The sequence below is a fragment of the Eublepharis macularius genome, chromosome 11, assembly GCF_028583425.1.
Source record: "Eublepharis macularius isolate TG4126 chromosome 11, MPM_Emac_v1.0, whole genome shotgun sequence".
Lineage (NCBI taxonomy): Eukaryota > Metazoa > Chordata > Lepidosauria > Squamata > Eublepharidae > Eublepharis > Eublepharis macularius.
The window spans coordinates 30977651-31000177 of NC_072800.1; the positions used below are offsets into that span (position 1 = coordinate 30977651).

Here is a 22527-nt window from a genome sequence, read left to right on the forward strand (position 1 = left end):
TAACCTGGCCACTTCCTCCACCCACTCTGCTCTTTTAAAAACATTTATGTTCAGATTATGCCTGGACAAAATCCAAGGACAGTCTGTAGCAACTGGAGGATAGATCTTTGCACCAGCCTCAGAGCCTTGAGTTGGAGCAACGGCAAAAAGCATCACATTCTCTTTTTTACAACTTGCATCAAAGGCAGATTTGAAGGCTTACTTGAAAATAATTTTCATGTAAATCTGTGCAACTTAATTTCTGAGAAAGCCTACATGTGATTGGCTATTAGCAGCCTTTAGACTAACCACAGCACCACATATCTGAGGAAATGAGCTGTGACTCAGGAAAGCTCATACCCTATCACAAATTTTGTTAAGTCTTATAGGTGCTACTGGACTCTTGCTCTTTTCTACTGCTAAAGATTTTTTAAATACTTAAATAATGTATTATTGTTTTAAGTGATTTTAAATGTATCTAATGTAAATTATTATTGTGTGTTTTAGATGTATGTGATCCGCCCTGAGCCTACAGGCTGTGGAAGAGCGGAATAAAAATTGAATTAAATAAATAAATACAGACCCGACTAACTTGGTTATCCATCTTGATCTACCTTTCCTACTATAACACTCCAAGAGCAAAAAAAAAAATAGTCTCGCAAGCCAACTTCCACGGAAACAGCTGAGGGCTAAAAGCCTTACAGATTTTTCGAAACGTCCCGAACAGAACGGCCCATTCAGTCCGCCCAACACTCGATAAGACCGCACAAATCCTCGCCCCGAACTAGATCGTACCAGGCTAAGAAGCGCCTGCGCATGCCCTGTTCAAAGTCGGGCCCGTTGCGAGGGCTGCTCTTAGGGACGCCTAAAGATGAACGCGCGAAGAGGAGCCAACCCACCCCAGAGCTATCCTTCCCCGCCTATATGTCGCTATGCTTATTCTAGTTCACATTCTATTGTATTTGAGCGCCCAAGGATTTTTCCAATGGCCCTCAACAAACTCCCCAAACCGTACAAAGGCCGCCCTCTCTCTTATGTACGAGGCGATTGGTTGAAAGAGCCTTGCTCGAAGAGGGGCAATAGGGACCGTTGGGCGCATGCGCACATTCCTTGTTTTGGGACGTAAGAGCCTGCCCTGGAGATTTTTTTTTTTCTTTCTTCACGCCGTTCCCAGTCTCCTCAGTCGAGGGGCAGAAGAGACCGCAGCCCACAGGAAACAAGCCAAGGGCGGCTGTGAGGAGACAACCGTGTAGGAACTCGGCCGTAAACAAAGACAGCACAATAGAGTCGCCAACAGACATCAGTTTCTTTGGAGAAAATGGCTGTTTTGGAGGGGGGACTCGGCAATATGCCTCACAGATCGCTCCCCAAACCCTGCCCTCCTTATAGACTCCACCCCTAAATCTTCAGGAATTTCCCAAAGCGTATCGAGGGAATTGTGAACGTCTTTAAACTTATTTAGTATGAGCGCAGACTACGGCAACTAGAATTCTACTTAAATGGTCCCCACCCTCATCCAACCCCAAAGGGAAAATTTAACAATCCCGTTGCCTCAGTGAATAGGCTCCGGCCTCTTTCTTCCCTCTGCACTAAAGCCAAAATTCGAAGCTTGAGGGGAAGCTATGCAGGGAGCAGACCGCTCTTGCCCCACTCTATGGCAAGCGTGTGCGCGAGACAGAGGACGCATGCGCTATTTCAGAGGGCGGGGCAACTACAGGTTCAGGCGCACATCCTCAGTCATGAGGAAATGGAGGCGTGGGGCAGGTTTACGCATGCACAAAAAGTGGGAGGAAGTGGAAGCAGGCGGGCGGGAGGACCCTAGAAATGAAGCGGTCGTATTACATGCGGCTGAGGGGGACGCGACGCGCCTGCGCGGTGGCGCGAGGCGAGGGGGGGGAGGCGGGGCGTCCGCGGGCTGAGCGACGCCCTCGGTGTGTGGCTGGCTGCTTGGCGCCGAGCCGAAGTGGACGCAACTTCCACAGGACAGAGCGGCCGCCGCCGCCTGGAGGGGGGAGAAGCGGTGCGAGCGGAGCGCCTTCCCCTTTTGCCCCGGGCCGCCTGCCTCGTTCTCCTCCGCGCCCATTCGGGGCTGGCGCGGGGAGTATGAAAGTTCCGCCTCCTCCCTCGCCGCGGCTCCGACAGGGCTCTGGCCGCTTCCTCCTTCCCCTCCTCAGGAAGAACGGCCGCTTCTCCCCACTGCGGTGAGAGGCTCTGCGGGGCGTTGCGAGAGGCGGGCAGGCGGCGCGGCTGCGGCACTTCTCTGCCCGGCCTGTGAGGAGCGCCAACGCCTTTGGCCCCCCCGCATCAAGTGCCTGCAGCCGCCTCGGAAGAGGTCAGATAGCGGGGAAGCCGCTCGCCGGCCTGTCCCTCGACACGAACCCTGACGAGCCTTCCGGGATTCCCCTGCCCGCGCCTGCTTCTCAACCACCTCTGGAGACTTCTTTATTTTTCTTGCCTTTTAAGATGACTTAATGTTGTTTTCCATCCGATTCCGCTTTTGTATTTTTGCGGGGTTGTTTTTCGAGGGAAAGGAAGGCAAGGGACCTCTTCCTGCTGGGCAGACTTTTGGAGGTGAAGAGAAGGAGAACTTTCTTGGCTATCTGAATCTTTCTGCAATTGGGGATTTCTCGGTAGGGACGTTTCCAAGTGGCTAGGGACGCGAGTCACTTTTTAATCTCACTGAAAACGTGTACAGCAAACAATCAACGATGGAGTTGGGCAGGATGGATTATTTCTGTGATCAGGTGCAGCAGAAAGATGTGGGCCGCAGGATGCAAATCGGCCCAGAATTTCTGGAGTATCTGAATGATCCGGATGTGTCCTCTGACATCGAGCACGACCAGCAGCGCCTTGATAAAGTGATCGATGATTTAACAGGATGGGTTAACTCTAGCAATTATAAGGTAAGCCTAATGCCTGATTCTGTATGTATTTGGGGGGAAAACATCTCCTGTTCTGGCCTTGGTTTGTGGTCCGACTGGCATTTGCTCTTTCACAGAACCTGTAAGAGAAAAGCATGGTCGTTTTCATACAGTGTTTTTTTTAATGTGCTTTTGTAGCTTTTATATCTGTTTTTCAATGACTGCTTTTGTTATACTACCAGAGAAGTGGCATGAACTGCAGGATAGAAATGCAAAATGTGAACATTATGGCATACAGATTCCTGTCCCTCCACACTTGTTTGAAACTAGGTCCAGTGAACTTCGTGGATCTTACACCCAAATAAATATGCCTAGGATTCATCTAGAAGTCAGTTCAAATTATTTTCATTTTTGGTACCTTTCAGTGCTGCTTAATAAGAAGTTAGGCCTTTTTTTAAAAAAAAGTTTTCAGCTATAGAAACATTTTTTGTGAATATTTATTAACTTATGTGATATTTGAAGAGAGCAATCCTAAATAGGTCTATTTGGAACCCTACTCAGGTCTATTTTATGTAGCTTACTTCCAGTAAAGTGTTTTTAGATTTGCACTGTAATGGTCCCAGTAGGCAGTTATTTTGTGATCCCCATATGCAAGCATAGTTCTCATTATGAGCTTTCAGAAGATTCATAATGACTCATGCTTTGAATTTTTGAAGAAGACTTGTCTTGGCTGACATACAGGAAGAAGCATTTGAGCCACAAGATGTAAAAGAAAATGGGGTGGCTTTTAAAAAATTTAAGATTGTAGAAGAAAACTTGAGGTTGTGGCTGTGTTGTAGTGATAGACTTGTCTGCTTTAATAGGCATTCTGCAGTATTTTAATTGCAGCCAGTTTACACTCCTGTCACCTGGTGGCAGTACTGCTCCACAACATAAGTTATAGTAGCCCAAGTGCCTTGGGATGAATTTTTGTGTGCACACACTGTGCGTAACCCATATTCACATGCCAAAATATTTATTTGTAGTAACTGTCTTAAAAAAATTAATGTATAGACCTCTTCCAGAGGGTCAGCCTAGCAAAATTGCAGATGCGTACATCAGAGGCCAAAATGAAAATGTCATAATGTTTATGCATATATGTCTCTAATGTGTTCCAGAATTGTTCAGTGTAATTTACCTACCAAATGCGTCTATATTTCTGTTGTGACAATTTTTATGTATATTACTTGATATTGCTGATTAGAGGATATCTAAAAGGTCGGTAGCTGCAATTTCTTAAGATATAGAAATGGCAGAAAAAGGCTGATTGGAAAGGTAGGCTGTATAGGAAAAGATTTCTGTGTAGTAGAAAGAATGGAGAAGTGCTGATGCACTGGTTAAACATTGTGGAGCAGAGTCTGAAGAAGTGTTTGTTTTGCTTATACATGCCATAAGGTACTTTTGTGTGCAATATTTGTAAAAACAAAAAAAAAATATTTTATTTTATGGTTTTTTTACTTTTAATGTATATTTTGAATGTTAGCCGCCCTGAGCCCATCTGTGGGGAGAGCAGGGTATAAATCAAATAAATCAATAAATAAATACAGACTGAAGTGTTGTATGTTAAGTATTCAACTATATATCTTAGCAATAGTTTAATCAATAAAAAAGGTCTATATCATTGCAACTTGAATATTTAACTATAATGGAGTGAATTGTAGGTATTGAAACATACCTCTCGTGCTTCTCTTTTTTATGCTGCTGTGTTTTTAAGGGTTGTTTTTATGATGCTTTTTATTTTGTGAGGCTCCTTGAGCAGATCTCTGGAGCGGAGGCATATAAATGTTACAGTGTAAGTGCCTATAAAGGGGTTAATGTATTTTTAAGGAATGGGAGGAAAAAGTTTCCCGGCGTGGTAAAAACAAGGGTTTACGTGGTTAAAATTATCATATGTCAAGTCAGAATTTTCTTTGCACAGAGATCCTAGATCTTTTATGATTTTATTAATATACGACTTGTATAGGGCTGGAAAAATCCAAGGCATTGGCTGTCCCGGTAATAAAAAGAATTTAATTGTCCTAGAAAAATATATATACATGCTGTATGATGATTAAAGCAGACAAATTTCTGCCAGAATGGCTTATCTTTTAAAAGAGCATGTAATAGCAGCTTATTTATATTTATTTAAGTGATTCGAATTCCATCATTCTACCATCAGGGACTCAAAGCAGATCTCAAAGAAAGCTTGTAAACAAATGTATCAAAGCAGCAGTTTAAATCAGAAAAGTAGCTGGCGGGCCAACCAAGTGCTGCCCCCAACAATATGATCTGATCATCAGTTAAAGGATTGCCTGAGTAACTTGGTCTTGCGTGGCTTTTGGAAGCCATTCCAGAATGCAGGTGCCACCATGAAAAGATCCTGTATGTGGGCAGAGACTGATTTGATAAACTATCCTTGATGGTTGCTTAATAATTTCATAATAGTCAATTAAAAATTTTTATACAAGAAGGATAATTGAATCCTTATTTCAAAGTTATGAGGATTCCATGGATTTGAATTTATGTATATAGCGTTTTAAGGACCGGTCAAATTAATATTAAAGTTCTTACATTGGAGAAGTATTTGAGATGACAATTTAGTTTTGTTGTAGATATACACAAAAGCTGGTTGGAAGTATAAGTATATAAACACATTGCCTGCGGCATTCATAAGGAAACTTGGGAAGTTGGAGGTTCCATCCACTGTTGGTTGAACATTGACTAGCAATGCCTGTTTCAATGTTGTTGTGACCATTCTTTGTGTAGCAATAAGTTAGAAAATTAATAAAAGGCGTTTAATTTTTCCACCAAGGGCCTTTATAATGCTTGTGTTGTTACCCTGTTGATAGTTTCAGATGAGTAGCTGTGTTGGTCTGTAATCGAAGAGCAAGATTCAGGTCCAGCAACACCAACTAGATTTCCGGGGTATGAGCTTTCAAGGGTCATTGCTCCTTCTGAAAAAACTCCTCCTTTAACTCTTGCAAGCCCGTACATTGAGGATCTAATTGGTCTTTAAGATGTTAATTGAACCAGGATCTGATTGTTACCATGTTTTAATTCTGAGTTTTCCTATCAGTGTTTTGTAGAAGCAACCAAGATTATTGTGAAACTTTAAAGGGTAACAGATTTATAGTGGTATAAGCTTTTGTGGAGAATATTCTGTGTCAAATGGATGAATTGTTATCTTCCATTGACATGTATAATGCGTGTGGAAATAGGTGGAAAAGTTAAAAATGGGTCCAAACATCAAGGAAAGCAGAGCCTTTCTGTGCAAATATTAGCTGAATACAAGATAAGGAAAGTGACAATTTACAGCCATGGCTATTGGCGATAATGTCTTGGGTGTCTATGCTAATTTAACAGCGGCAGTGGGGGAGAAATCCCTGGTCTCTCTTAAGCTATAAAATAATATAATCAAATCTAATGAATTCTAATTCAGCAATTTTATTATAAATTCTCACTTTAAAGTTCTCTTGTTGATGATTTTCAGATCAGTTGTAATGTGTTGTCAAATATTAACTCAGTTGCTGGCTTCTGAACACTGTCATTTTATGTCAGGTTTGTTTATCCTGTGTATACTGCAGAAGGGCCTATTTTGGCAGGTTCTGTCATGTATCCCATTGAAGGATGAGCAGATGAATTGGCCCTTGATGAAAGTAGAGCCTGGAATTAGTGTTATCTGAGTGGATGTTGCTTCAGGGCCCAGCCTCTAGATGGTTGTGTCTCAAGTGCTTCATTGATGCTTCCTAGTGTTTGCTTTAGATTAACAGTTCAATTAGGGGGTTGATTATTTTATTCACTCCATTAACCCTCCCTTTCTGCCCAATGAGGGCCACCAAGGTGGTTAACATTTAAAAAAACATAATATACATCATAAGATTACATTAAAGTAACTGCATAGGATTACATAGTGTCCGTTAAGTAAGAACAGGCCTGACACGATTCAAGCCCTATGAGAGACATTTCATCAATACATGGGAGTGGTTTTATGAGGTTGCCGTAGCTGCTTTTTTACTTCTTCTTCTGGACTGTCCTGTGTTAGAGTGGTCATTGCATTGCTTGGGACCTTCAGGTGGCTTGCAGAGCCCCATTTGCTAGGTTGTGGACCCCAAGAGTGCCTTTTTGCTGTCTTTTGGAAAGACATGCTGCTGGTTATGCTTAAAGAGCAATCCTTTGCCTCTTTGTGTTTGTTTATTTATGGCATTTATAGTCTGCCTTTCTCACTGAGGCTCAAGGCAGATTACATAGTATGAGATTAGTACAAGCAGCAAGAACATTTCCATACGGTGTCAAGGACATTTCCATAAACAATGTCATGGGATAAATAAAAACAAGTTTACAAAGGCATAGCATTAGCAAGGATCCAATACGTAGTTGAAGAATTGCTGAAACAGAACATAATCAATTTGAGGACTGACATTAGACAACATGAAGAACAGGTAGTATATAGATGTACATATTTAAAGTAACAGATAATATGTAAGGCAACACAGTGGTGAAGTCTATAGTCCCTAACTCATTAGCGAATCATCTGAGACCCCCTTCCTACAATACCACCCTCCTATTTGAGTAAAAGGCCTTTTTGAATAATTCAGTTTTGCATTGTTTGCAGAAAGTGGTGGCTCTCCTAACCTCAGGAAGGCCATTCCACAGAGTAGGGGCCACCACAAAGAAAGCCCTTGTGCAGGCTGCTGTTGATTTCACCCACGTGAAGGCTGGCACATGTAAGAGACCCTGTTGGATGAGCAAAGCTGCCATGGAGGGACATAGGGAGGGAGGCAGTCCCCTAGGTATGCTGGGCCAAGGCTGTGAAGAGCTTTGTATGTAATAACCAATACCTTGAATTGAGCACAGTAACTGATAGATAGTAGGATAGGAGTGATGTTCATGCTCTTGCTTGCTCCTGCTAACAGTTATGCTGCAGCATTTTGCACCAATTGGACCCTCCTAGTTAATTTAGATGGGAGACCAATGTATAGTGAATGACGATAGTCAAGTTTTGATGTTACCATAGCATGGATCCAGGAAAATAGTGCCCATTCTGGAGATAGCTGATCTCCAACAGCAGCCCTTTGAGTCCATTCCATGAGAAACAATTTAAACTAGTCCAGGGCTCAGAGGAGCAGTTGGGGAATGAAGAAAGGTCACTTGGTAGTGAAGGGTCCCCCCCTCCCCCGAAACTCCCATTTTCACAAAAGCCCTCCCTTGCTTTTTCTTTCTTCCTGTCCTGGGGAAGCCTGATTCTACCCCTTGGTCAACCCCTTAGTGCTTGCAGCAAGGAACTCCTCTCCTTCCTAGTGAGGCATATCTCTGGCTCCTTCTTGTCCTGTCATGTGACTGTCACATGCTTACAGCTTGATGGGCTCCAAGCTGTCCCTTGGGTCCCAGCGTGTGGAAGGGTTGAAGATCAGTGTTGTAATAGGCTGCTACTCTGTATTACAGTGCAACCCTATGCAAACTTATCTCTTTGTTCTCTTCTTTAGGGAAGGACTGTAGTTTTGAGAAAGCCTTGTGTAACTTTTCCGATTTGAATCTGTCCAAAGAACTGAAACATGTGTGACTGTATTCTGTTGCTTTCCTGTAGATGATAAATGGTGCATTGTGTTCTTTGTAGTGGCTGGAAGTGTGTAGATATAATGGGAAGTGGATATCATGTATTAAGCAGTACTCATATAGTGATTGCATAGTTGCATCATGGTGTTCAAAGTTAATGTGGTGTTGTATTGTGCATATCACTTTGTCCGCAGCGCTGTAGGGCATGTGTGACGGATAAAAGGCTCCCCCCCCCAAAATAAGACAGCCACTCAGCTTTTTTCATCCCTGAGCCTATGGGACTGCTGCTCCAGCATCCAATCACCTGTAAGAGGTGGTGTGGGATTTTGGAGAGAAACACAGCAGCTGTTCACTTTGTCTTCCTCAGCAAAAGATCAGACAGTATCAAGGATGGCTCTGCTTGGCAGTGTGGCAGAGTGGTTTATCTCTACCTTGGGAGAGGACAGAGTTGAGAGGACTGTCTCTGGTGATGTCCTTTAGTTTAACTCTTGGGAAAGGGCAGGCTGGTGTGGGTGGAGTCCTATGCATGTGTGAAAGGTCCCCCTCCCCCAGTGGCTGGTCAATGAAAGCCTGTTTGTGCTTGAAAGCATTAAGGGGAATGAAAATCACATTCTGAAGCCATAATTAACTAAAATTTGTGTGTCTCTGCCAGATTTCTCTTTTGAATATTGGGAGACATGGGCCACCTACCTGTTCTTTAAAAACAACCTATACATAAATAAATCTTTGTTATTTTTATAAATTTCCTCTTTTCGTTTCTTGTAATTTTATTAAAGCTATGGCAAAAGTGTTGTTTATAGATATAAGCACAGGCCCATTACTAACCCCTGACTCTAGTTTAACTTCTCTAATTCTGATAATTCCTTTTTTTTAAAATAAACTTTAGCAACTGGTTCAGAAATCATTCTCCACCTTTTAAAAAAGTTAACATGTGGGGAAGCAATGATAAAAACTTCATGCACATGTATTGTTCCACACAACAAAACATACTCTGATGTGAAATGATAGATACGCTTTGTACTTTTCATTGAAAGACACTACAAGACAATCATTTCCAAAAATACTAGGTGCCACATTGAAATTTTTATAAGCACTGTGGTGACCTGGTACCTGGTCATTTGTCAAGCCCTGCTATACGGAAAGGACTACGAAAGGGGATTGGGTATAATCATAGTGGGATAGGTCAGTCAGTTCCTACTAGCCATGATGAATAAAGAGAAACTTCTACATCCTGAAGTAGTAAAAACCAGTGCTAAGAAATGTCATTGGTGCAATCCTTGGCCTCTGTGCCCTGTTTGTTAGCATTCCAGGGCACCTGGTCAGCCACTGTATGAAACAGAATGTTGGAATAGACAGAACCCTAGTCTGAGCCAATAGGGTCCTTATATTCTTAGTACCATGTCCCATATGGGCATCCCACAGTACTATCTTGTCCTCCTCCATGAAATGGTAACATAGGAAACATTTCTTCCTGGTGCCACAGGCAAAATAGTTTGTGACATATTCCAAATAATTGCATAGGTGGTAACCCAGTAATAACAGGTTAGCCCACACATGCAGGTTCAGCTTGTTGTAAATGAGTTGAATTGCATATAAATATTGCCTACCCATCTCTTCAAAATTTCTCTCTGCTGGTAAACTTTTCTACTGGAGTCCTTGTCACTCTCTAGAAACACTGCCTCAGACATCACCTTACCAGATAAATAGTAAGGTTCATTCGCACCAGGAACATGTATGTGTGTGTGAATGTCCTGTGCATATAACAAAAAATGGGATAATTCATCTTTTCTAGATGCTTCCGACCACTTTGTTTTGTTAATTAATGACAGATGACTGAGCATTGTCAAGCAGTTACCACACTCTGTGCAGCTCTCCCTTAGTATAGCCTTGAACAAAGTGAGAATGTAAACCAGCAGAGGCCCTATATATAATTTTTAAATCTTAGTTTCTTCCTCTTTTGCAATTCTTAGAGGCCTGTTATCAGGCAAAAGGTGGCTTATTTATTTATAGCATATTTATTTAAATGGCTGAAAAATAACAAATTGAAGCTGAAACCAGACAAGACTGAAATGATGCTTGTTGGGAAGGCAGAGATCTTGAAAGACATTTTACTCCCCACTTTCGATGGAGTTTGTCTGACCCTCGCAGATTCAGTTAAGAGCCATGGGGTTATTCTGGATCCAGCGCTACTACTAGAAAAACAAGTTAAGGCAGCTGCAAAAAATGCTTACTACAATCTCATTCTAGCCTGGAAGATGGCTTCTTACCTTGACATGGCCAGCCTAGCCACCTGGATCCATGCTATGGTAACATCAAAACTTGACTATTGTAATTCACTATTAGGGGTGTGCAAGCCAAAAAATTTCGGCTAGAGCCGAAAGCCGAAAGAAGAATCTCTTTCGAATAAGCCGAAAGCCGAAACGGCCAGCCGTTTCGGCTTTCGGCTTTCAGCTTTGTTTCGGCTTTGTTTCGGCTTTCGGCTTTCAGCTTTTCAATGGGAAAATGCCTCCGTCTTCCCGGACGTCTGGGGGAGGCATTTTCCCACCGAATCAGCCCAAAATTGGTGGGGACCTTCCTCTAACCCCTCTCTAAAACCCCCCCAAGTTTCAGACCGATTGGACTTTGGGGGGCCAAGTTATGGCCCCCCAAATCAGGTCCCCCTATCCTCCCATAAGACAGCGAAGGAGCAGCATATTGTTAGCATGTTGCTGCTCATCTTCTTCATTATTTCCTCAGGGGCCCTTCTCCCACCCCTCCTCCCACCCCCCACCAAGGCTCAGCCTGCTCCCACTTGGGGGGGCCATTTCATGGCCTCCCCAAGTAGGTCCTCTCAGCCCCTAAAGTCCACCCCTTACAGCCCCACACAAACCCAATTCCCCCCAGCTGCCACACACAGACCCAAATCCCCACATTAGCCCCTCACAGACCCAAATCCACCCCCACCTGCCCCACACCCATAACCCCAGGAACAGGCTGGCAAAGGCCAGCCCTCTCCTTCTTGAACAGCTTTAGGATACACAGTAGGGGGCGTATCTTACACAAAAATAACACAACTCACTTAACATCAGAGAATCATCCCAAAATATTGCTGTCAAAAGCATTTTATTTCTTTAACTGCTTTAGGTTACACAGTAGGAAGGCACAACAGGGCATGAAAGCAGTGTACTACATAAAAATAACACAACTCACTTCACATCAGAGAATCACACAAACACAACCGCTGTCAAAAACGGTGAAGTGGGTTGTATTATTTTGTGTAGTACACTTCTATCATGCCCTTTGGTGCACCCCCCTGCTGTGTATCCTAAAGCTGTTCAAGAAATAAAGTGTTTTTGACAGGTATTGTGCTTTTGTGATTCTCTGATGTTAAGTGAGTTGTGTTATTTTTGTGTAAGATACTGCTGCCATGCCCTTTGGTGTGCCCCCCTGCTGTGTAACCTAAAGCTGTTCAAGAAATAAAGTGTTTTTGACAGGAATCGTGTTTTGTGATTCTCTGATGTTAAGTGAGTTGTGTTAATTTTTCTGTGTGGGGGACTGCTGGTGTAATGTGTCATAATGCTTTGCCTACTTGTACTTTGAAAGGGAGAAAATAATTTTTTAAAAACTTTATTTTGTGTTGTTTGTGTGTTATTCTTTGTTGTGCAGTTGGTTCCCATCATAGGGAACAATGGGGCTGGCTGGCCAGCCATCTCTGTAGGTGGTGGGGGAATTTGAGGGAGGGTGTCTGTGGTTCAGGTGCTCTTTCACAGGGACCAGCTGGCACTCAGAAGCTGTTAGTGGTAGAGATTAGAGCACCTACTTGGGGAGGCCATGAAATGGCCCCCCCAAGTGGGAGCAGGCTGAGCCTTGGTGGGGGGTGGGAGGAGGGGTGGGAGAAGGGCCCCTGAGGGCTGGGGGGCATTTTGCATGCAAAATGCCACCCCTGGCAAGACAAGCCTCCCCAAGCTGTCAGTGGTAGAGAAAAGAGCACCTACTTGGGGAGGCCATGAAATGCCCCCCCCAAGTGGGAGCAGTCTGAGCGTGGTGGGGGGTGGGAGGAAGGGTGGGAGAAGGGCCCCAGAGGGTTGGGGGGCATTTTGCATGCAAAATGCCACCCCTGGCAAGACAAGCCTCCCCAAGCTGTCAGTGGTAGAGAAAAGAGCACCTACTTGGGGAGGCCATGAAATGGCCCCCCCAAGTGGGAGCAGGCTGAGCCTTGGTGGGGGGTGGGAGAAGGGCCCCTGAGGGTAAGGGGGCAAAGGAAGCCTGCTTCTTCATTTTTCCCCATAGGAAATAATGAAGAAGAAGATGAGCAGCAGCATGCTAACAATATGCTGCTCCTTCGCTTTCTTATGGGAGGATGGGGGACCTGATTTGGGGGGCCATAACTTGGCCCCCCAAAGTCCAATCGGTCTGAAACATGGGGTTTTTTTAGAGAGGGGTTAGAGGAAGGTCCCCACCAATTTTGGGCTGATTCGGTGGGAAAATGCCTCCCCCAGACGTCTGGGAAGACGGAGGCATTTTCCCATTGAAAAGCTGAAAGAAAGCCGAAAGAAGCCGAAACGTTTCGGCTTTTTTTCTTTCGGCTAGCCGAAACGTTTCGGCTTTCTCCTAAACGTTTCGGCTAACCCGAAAGAAGCCGAAACACTTTTGTTTCGGCTTTCTTTCAGCATTCAGAAAGCCGAAACGCACATCCCTATTCACTATACATTGGTCTCCCATTTAAGTTAACTAGGAGGCTCCAATTGGTGCAAAATACTGCAGCGTAACTGTTAGCAGGAGCAAGCATGAACATCACTCCTATCCTACTGTCACTCCTACTGTCACTCCATATCAGTTACCGTGCTTAATTCAAAGTATTGGTTATTGCATACAAAGCTCTTCATGGCCTTGGCCCAGCATACCAACGAGATCGCCTCACTCTTTATGTCCCTCCACGGCAGCTTTGTTCATCTGAATAGGGTCTCTTGCAGGTGCCAGCCTGCACATGGGCAAAATCAACAGCAGCCCGCACACGTGCTTTCTCTTTGGTGCCCCCCACCCTATGGAACGGTCTGCCTGAGGAGGTCTGGAGAGCCCCCACTCTCCTGGCTTTCCGCAAACAACGCAAAACTGAATTATTCAAAAAGGCTTTTTACTGAGATCGGAGGGAAGTATTATAGGGAGGGGACTCAAATGCTTCGCTAATGAGCTAGGGACCATAGACTTCACCACTATGTTGCCTTGTATATTATCTGTTGCTCAAATATGTACTCTTATTCTACCTGTGCTTCATGTGTATCTAATATCAGCCCTAGAATTGATTATGTTCTGTTTCAGCAATTCTTTGACTCTGTATTGGATCCTTGCTAATGCTACGTCTGTGTAAAATTCTATGACATTGTTGTGGAAATGTTCTTAACACTATATGGAATTGTCCTTGATACTGTATGGTAATGTTCCCGATACTGATTGTACTAATCTCACTCTATGTAATCTGCCTTGAGTCTCAGTGAGAAAGGCGGACTATAAATGACATTAATATAAATAAATAAATGTTTTGTTCAAAGTTCTGCTTTGTTGCAGATTTTTACAATCCTAGGTCTATTACATTGCTTATTAGACGTATCATCTTATTGATTGTATTGACTTACATTTTGTAATCCATCTCAATGAGAAAAGCAGGGTATTAATAAAGTAAATACATTTTTAAAGTATTTCGAGTAAAATAAAAAGCAGGTGAATGGGCTAGAGGCATCTTAACTGCAGCATTATAGAAGCTAAGTAGATCTTATCAGTCTCTTGCATGGGAGATGATTGGAAGCACTGTGGAAGAGTGGGATATAACAATCTTTTTTTAAAAAAACATATGTTTTAGACTAAATGTCTATAGTTATTGAAACCTGGTGAGTGGGCGATAGTTTAGGGAGGTGTCCTCCTGGGGAGAAGTATGCCTCAGAGCTAGTCAAGGCAGAAACACAAGCCCAGAATAGATAGATGCTGGAATGCCAATATTTACACACATTCTCCTGTAAACAGGGGAGATATGTGTGCATGTCACATTGAGCAACCACAGAAGCAAAGGAGATTTAAACTGTTACTGTTTTTAGCTACTTTATTATTCCTTGACAAGCCAGCAGGTGGCAGAGGAAAGCCAAAGTCCCATTTCCTTAGCTTTTGTTGAGGTTTTCTCAGCATCCTCAGGGCTGAGCTACCTGAGCTTCTCCAAGATGAGCAGGTTCTTCTTGCCACTCTCCCTTTCTTCTGTTGTAGGTAAAGTCTCAGCACCATCCTCCAGCTTCCTTGGTCCCCCTTTTTGACCAGTTGCAGCTTTTTTCCTTTCTCCTTGCTCAGTATGTGTTTCTCCCGCTCTGGCCATGGTCATCCTCCAGCTTATGGCAGCCGTACTAGGGCTCCCCAAGAGCTTGCTGAATGCCTGGTAAACATTCCATTCTTGAAAATTTTGCTATATTTACATTATTTGTAGTCCACATTTCTTACTGAGACTCAAGGCAGATTACACAGTATAAGTCAATATGGTCAATGACTGGGACATGGTAGCAGAAATTTGAAAACAAGCAGAAGTTTGATAGAGAGCTGGGGGAAAATGCTGAAACAAAGCATAAGCAGATTGATATGACATACTAAAGTGGAACTAACCAACTTTGCTATAAAGAAAGTATCTTTGAAAAGTTGTGTTTAAGGGGTAAGGTACCTGGACAATATTTCTTTTTTAAAATATGAAAATACTATTTTGCTTTAGCGATCCACTCTTGAGCAAAACTCATGATTTTTGTGTCTGGTGCTTTACACAGAATCTAATGGTATTTGAAAAGCACTTTAAATACTTCTTCAGTGCTTTTGCTTCATGCTAAAAAAGGCTGTGTTTTGTGCAAACATAAATTTACCTGGTGTGCTATCTTAAATGGCCCGTCTGCTAATTGAAATAAAATATGAAAACTATTGAATCTTGTCAGTCCAAAGAGCATTTTTTCCATGAATTTATAGCAAACACTTGTTTGGCTAAGCTAAGTGTTAGACGTGTTCTTGGTTTGGCTGTAATGCATAAAGGTGGATCAAAGGCACTTTGGTTAGAATTACTGTCTGACTTCTCATTCTAAAAGCTTATAGTTGTGTGACTTGGATGTCCTGCATTTTTAACGTTTCTTATTATTTTCATAGGTATCATTACTTGGATTAGATCTTCTAGGTGCCTTTGTTGACAGATTGTCGGGACGTTTCAAATCTTACCTAGGAACTGGTGAGTGGTTTTAATATGCTCCTTTTAAACTGTACAATTAGTAAGTTCTTAGAATGGTTTCAGTTTTCACTTTGTTTCTAATAACAGTTAAGTAAAAAAAAAAGCCCATATTTTGTTCATTGATTGTACTATGATAGAGGATAATATAATATGATTTGAGTTACCCAAATGCTACTTCAGATTTAGTGGCTTGCATTTGGCTATTAAAATTTATAATATAGTTGAAATGTTTATAGTATGTTTGGGTTGGGTAGAGGGTGGTGGAGAGTACCCTCAAATCATAGTTGACTTATGACGACCCTTGGTGGGGTTTTCATGGAAGAGACTAACGAGGTTTGTCATGGCCTTCCTCTGCAGCCCTGGTCTTTGTTGAAGGTCTCCCATCCAATCACTAACCATGGCCGATCCTGCTTAGCTTTTGAGGTCTGACGAGATCAGGTGCACCTGATATTGTAAGGGTCTCTGAACATGCCATCACAAAGCTTCGAGGATACCCATTTTGATTAAGAAAATTTCAGTGGCCTCCATGTCCTCCCTCACTGGCACAGTGAGCAGCCTCTTCAAAGTACATGCATATGCCTTTTGGAGGCTTCTGTCCTTTCACATCTTCAGCACTATATTATGAAACCCTTATCAACTACATTTTAAAGGCAAGTTTTAAAAGAATGTGTTTACATTCTGTACATGGCCTACAAAGTCAGGTCTAAAAGAGTAGCTCACTATTTAGACTGATCCACATTACAAATGGCTGTGACTCAGGTTCTGCTCAATCTTGTCCCTTGGTTGGAAGGGATTTGCTACCAGAGGTGACAAGAAATTTCCTTATTGGTTAATATCTTATAAGTAGAGGCCAGTCGAATAGGGGTGTGCACAAAAAAAATGGTTGAATCAGGACTCGGGCATCCCTGAAATCCAGGTCAGATTCTCTAATCTGCTTTGACAAGATTAGAGAACCCCAAATTTATCCATCCATTATTCCCTATTTGGAGACTATCAGGGTGGGGGAGGGCATTTGTTAAGCAAACTGCACCAAATTTGCAGGGAGCCAGTCCTTCCTGTCCACTGAAGACCTCCCCCCATGTTCCAAGAAAATTGGAGCCAAGGGCACAATTCTGTGAGCCCCTGAACAAGTTGTCCCCGGCCACTCTCCATTGTTTCCTATGGGGGAAACATTTCCAAGGCTTTCCAGGCAAAAAGAAATATTAAGCAAAGGCAGCCCCTGGCTGAAAGCCAATCCCACTGCAAGTCTCACTTCCAATGCAAGTTAACCAGTAAAGCCAAACAGAACCAAATTACAGCAAGGGAACTAGTGTCAAACCAGAGAACTCCAAACTGAAGTAAGGGGATCACCAGACAAGCCACAGAGTTTAAAACGTGGCCAGCAGCAACAGCTTAGGCTGTTTTGGAGCTCGGGACCTGGGGATGGAGGTGGGATGAGAATCCCTCATGTAGAAAAGCGGGCATGGCAACAGAGGCAAAGCAGCAGTGAGAGGACAGCAGCACAAGCTGCAAAGAAGTGAGTGGTGGCTCAGAGAAGCACAAGCTCCACAGCAGTGGCAGGAGAGCGGCACAAGACTCAGGCCGGTATGGAGCAGAAGGCAGCAGGCAGAGAGTCTGGGAGAGGAGCCAGCTGGGAGCATGGTGAGCCTGGAAAGCCCACAGAAGGTTGCATAAGCAGCCAGCCCATGGCTACAGCTGCATTTGCTGGACTGACGCGAATAAACTCAATTTAAGCTGATCCATTAGAATCTGGCTTCCCGGATCCGATCTGGGATTCTCTAGTGTGTGATCCAGCTATATTAACCAGATATGAATCCGAGATCACACACACCTTCAGCCAAACACGAATGGGGAGTGGTCTGGGAAGACATTTACAACAGCTTGTGAAAGTAGAAAAACACCAGTATCTCATACTACCTGAGCTTTGGTGTTCAATTGAAAATTGCCATTGGCTGTTTTCATTGAATGCATAATGACATGTCTCTATCTCTCTGCTGAAATCCTTTCCATTGGAGAATAGGGTGAGAACCAATTCAATTTTACCCTGCAAGTAATGATGTTGACTTCATTAGGACCGTACCTTCTTGGTGCCAATTAACTAACAAGTTTTCCTAGGGCTGAGCTATTGGTTTCCAACAACTAATCAGCATGTTTTCTGGCAAGTGTTCCAAGGTGTTCTGGAATCTAGTTGAATGTAGACAGTAGCAGCATTGTGAGTTTCTTGCCATACAAAGGGCGTAAGCTAACCCCATCCTGTTCTCCTGACATGGAGAGTCCTTGCCCCTTTTCCTGGACAACTGACAGGGCTTCATTTTCACATTAGCTAGATGACATGAGAAGGGCTCATTCTCTCTCCTTACCAAAATAACGCCCTCTTCTTAATTTTGAAGAGGAATGTGACGCTTGATACGTCATCTATCTCTAAAATGTAAAAGCCTTTCATCCAAGTGGACTCCCTGAATTTGCCTTTTTCTACATTAAACTGTTAATCCATGCCTGTAAAGATCACTACCAGGTATTCTCAAATGGCACTTGTAATTACTTGTCATTACTGAAACTTGGGTCCTGTCCAAAGTGTGAGCAAGTTGTGAGCCTTGAACTAGTACACTTCTTTGCCCCTCCTGTTCTTAACTCTCTATGGGTAAAAAAGTAACACAGTACTTGGTTTATCTGTACTTATGGTTTCTCTGAACCACATCTGTATCCATCTTTCATCACACACAAAGGAAGTTCCCAGGTGTAGAAGAACTTTATTGAGTAGGGTCATACATCACTTTCTCCAAAGTAGCATGGCCTTTGGCTTGTTCTTTTAATAAGCTTCGCTTGATTCTACTTCAAAGAATTGCTTCATGCCAGCATAACATTTTTAGGTGACAGTACATGCAGGATTTTTCCAGCCACAACAGTGCCTTCATAAATATTGCTATTGCTCATGTCTTGTTAGTACAGAGATTAGTTTTGATTTAATAGTTGAAGGGAGTTATATTCATGTGAAAATTGTGTTCCTGCTTTGACATAAGGTACAAAGAAATTATGACATTCTTCCCATAGCAAATTAAACCAATTCAGATCAAATCACAGCATGATTTTGGTCATGTAAGATCACTTATGATATTCAGATTCATTATTCTAGGATTAAACTTTTGGCTTATATAATAGCATTGTTGAAAAGACTGATGTTTGTTCTGTGTATCTGAGGATATATGTAGAATTCTTCTCTTTCATTTGATGCTTAAACAATGTTCTGAAGGATGTAGCTCAGTTATAGTGGACTTTCCCCCATTTATTTCCCGCTGAAGGTAGTGCATGTACTAAGAATTAGTACTACATATTAATAGAAAACAGTGAAGCTTTTATTTATAAAAAGAGAAATTAAACTCTGTTCATGCTTACATGATTTCTACAGCCAGCCCAAAATTAGTAAAGCAGAGTAGGGAAGCTTGTTAGGAAGCTAACGTATAGTTTCAGCAAGGCTCAACTGTGTCTAAATTTTTAGGGATGCTTTCACAGGCAGTAGAGATAAATAATTTGGAATTTACTCATGGGGGAACTTTTATTGGGACAAAGTAGTAGAAATGTTCAGCCATACATTTCTTAGAATTACACATCGCAGCATTAAAATGTGATCTAGGATTGTCATGATGTATGACATTCTTTGGTGAGCACAGGGGAGAGGAAGTTCTGCTAGAGTAGCAAATAAGAGCAACAGAAAGATGTGCGAGTTGAGGGAGACTCAGTCCCAGTTGAACTGAGAGTACCAAGCTATAGCCCTCATTCACAGAAGCACATTATCTAACTTGGCATAGGCACTATAGATGGAGGAGTCCAGACCATAGCAATTAACTTGTGATATATGGGCACATGAAAACTGCTGCTCACAATTTCTGGCACTTAAATTACTGTAAATCACCTTTTGAAAAAACAAGAGCCACAGCAGATCTATTACCTACTCTTCCCTGGAAGGAGAAAGGCATGTATTGTTGTCTTGAGACCCTTTGCAGTGGAAAACGCAGGATATAAATATTTTAATAAATAAAAATGTTTCTATTCTCTCTGTTTTGGGCTGCTAGTAAAGATACATGTGGGCATAGAACTTTGGGCAGTGGCCTCAACCTTTTCCTGTTCTTTGTATTTTGTTCCCCTACCCCAAGAACTTGATAAGGACTGACCTTGTTGAGTAATTTATGGGAGGGGGGAGGAACAAAGGAGTTGGGGAACTTGGCATGCTCAAATCCCTACAGACTTAAAGTATCCAGAGAACAGACACTTGTTTAGGAGATGGGAGTTTGTTCATTGTTCATGGGTTCCCTCACATGTGTTGTATAATAAAAGTATCCCCTTCCTTTAAAACTTCTGTTTTGATTTCACAAAGTGTTAAGAACACCCTCCTTGCCCCCTCCAGCAGATCTGTCTTGTCAGAAAGCACCCTGCTGTAAATCATGAAGGTAGGTAGGAATGTGCGCAGGAAAAAAAAATGCAATTGGTTCGGTAATATCAAACTGGGGAAAAAATCAGAATTTGGGAAATACCAAATTCATTCTCCAGTTCGGTTCGGTAATACAGAGCAATTCAGTAAAATTTGGCCATTGTTTCCTATGAGAAACTCAATTCGGATATTTCCAGTGGCCTGGATGAGGGGGGTCATTTTTGACCAAATTTTACCAAATATATAGTGAACCTACTCCTGTCATCTAACAAGCCCCCAGGTATCATGAAAATTGGACACCCCCCCCCTCCAATCTCCATTATTCCCTATGGGAAAACCTACAACTAGCCTATCTTAAAAACACTTTTTAAAAGTTCACGCTTCACAACTCTCTCAGGATACCCAAAAAGTATGTCCAAACACCACTAGGTTAGCACACTGAACCAAGCACTCCTACAAATGCCCCCCCCCCCCCGAAGAAGAACCAACAATTGAACACCTGGACAAACCAAACTTCTATGCCAACAGAAAACAGAACCCAGCAAAAAACACCAACCAAACATCTGTAAAGAAAGCTCAACTGCAGGGGAAAACAGCTCCCTCCCCGAAGAACAACAGCAAAATGGACAGTAAATATAACCAACTTCAAAAGCCAGAAATCAAAGTCCCCACACAAAAACCCAACCAAAGCCCCCCCAAACTCACAGCAACAAAGCAGTTTTTAAAATGCAAACTTAAAAAAAAACCTCTTCCCAATTCCGCCTAGACACCAAGACAATCCCCTTCCCCTAAAGAGAGAAAAACTCAGTGAGTCTACAACTCTTAAACCAGGCATCAGCCAGGAATCCACTCCACTCACTGGGCAGCAGGATCCAGTTGCAGTCCAAAGCTGGCCAAGAGCGAAAGCCAGCAGCAGCAAGCAGGCAGTGTCTCTCAGTCTCCTGGCCAGAGCAAAATGGAGGATAACTCATAATTTAACTCCTTGCCACAGTTTGAAAAGGGCACTCTCCTTTTTGAGAATCCAATTGGCCAGAGAAGGAGAGTTTCTGCAAGGATTGACCACTCACACTTCCCTCTCCCCCTTCCCTCTCCTGCCTTTGGCTCACACCCACTCCCCTTCTCCCCACTCCCATGCAGTAAAAAAAAGCGGGAAGCAGTGTTTCTTTGCTGTTCCTTAGCAAAAGAACATCAAGGAACCAAAGTTTACCAAATAAATTCAGTAAACTTAACTTCGGTATTACTGGATTTATTCGCTATGGCATATTTAAGTTCGGTAATACCAAATTTTGCTGAATCAGGTAAAATCAGTATTTTTGCCAAATTTCAAACCTGAATTGCACATACCTACATGAAGGATTCAGAGTGAGCAGAAAAGACTAGTTTATTAACCAAATAAATGAATAAATTAACTAATAAACGAATAGTTGTGGAAATAGAGAAGAATTACCCAGGGTATGCTAGAAACACATAGGGCAAAACGCCTACAGAAAAGCCTGATGGAAAACAATTAAGTTCCCTAACACGCTTGTCTTACTGCATTCCTAACTCTACTTCAATACTTGATCCCCTTCAGATCAGTCTCACCTAATGCTTTTGGGAGTAAATGACCTCCCTCCATGTGTGGGGTCTTATGTGTGGTCTCTCAAAGCTCTGCTTCCTCAACAGTGATTGGTGTAGGTTTTCCGCCCCATTTTATCAGACCCATTCATGTCCTAGAGAGTATGTGGGGAAATTTAGGCCCAGAGGGAAAACCTACAGCAACATCCAAGGTCTCTTTTTGAGGGAAAGACTGTCTTGAAGCCTACAGGCTGTTCCACGCATCAACCTTGGGCCTAGGACAGGGAAGGCAGCATACAGGGAAGGCAGCATACATCTTTGGGTCTTTGGGACCCAGATTCATGATAGAAATATCCAGTCTTTGCATGTGATCTCAACTGGACTGAATCCCAGAATTTTCATATGGAATGTGATGTTGACCAGATTGGATGTTGAGTCTCAGAAAAGCATTTCATGGTAGAGGCAAACTATAGGGTGTATTTATTTGGTCTTCACATGAAATACACCTGGTGTTACCGATTAGTAGTGTACAGAAGCTGGGTTGCGCATGTCTTATATGAAAGTATATATACACTTTACAATCTGAAAAACACTTTTGAGATTTTTTAAAAAATAATTTAGCGCCCGATTTATAAAAGTGTATTCATGGCTTCAACTTTATAAAGTTGTGTTGTATACTTTCAATATGTAGCTGAGGATTGATTTGCTGTTTCTCTATTTATAGAGAAACGGAAGTCATTAAAATCAGCACATTTTTTTCAAAGTTGTTTACATAGTGCTTGAATTTTCAACCTTCTGTGAACCATTTCAATATTAGAACTAAAAGCAATAATCACTGCTACTAACAAAGTGGTGGCTTCAACAGATTAACCAATGAAGTCTGATTAATCTGAGTTGGACATCTGGTTTTGATA

General features: G+C 42.6%; 1 protein-coding gene across 4 annotated transcripts in view; it reads left to right on the forward strand.

Annotated features, from left to right (window-relative positions):
• The first annotated feature begins 1916 nt into the window (after positions 1 to 1916).
• Positions 1917 to 22527, forward strand: part of CLASP2 (cytoplasmic linker associated protein 2) — a 161078-nt gene continuing 140467 nt past the window's right edge. For all 4 annotated transcript variants that reach the window (XM_054991913.1, XM_054991914.1, XM_054991915.1 and 1 more), the window contains exons 1-2: positions 1917 to 2882; positions 15552 to 15630. In XM_054991913.1, the coding sequence (XP_054847888.1) occupies positions 2688 to 2882; positions 15552 to 15630 (274 nt within the window). In that variant the 5' untranslated portion in view covers positions 1917 to 2687. The remainder of the gene's footprint in view (positions 2883 to 15551; positions 15631 to 22527) is intronic.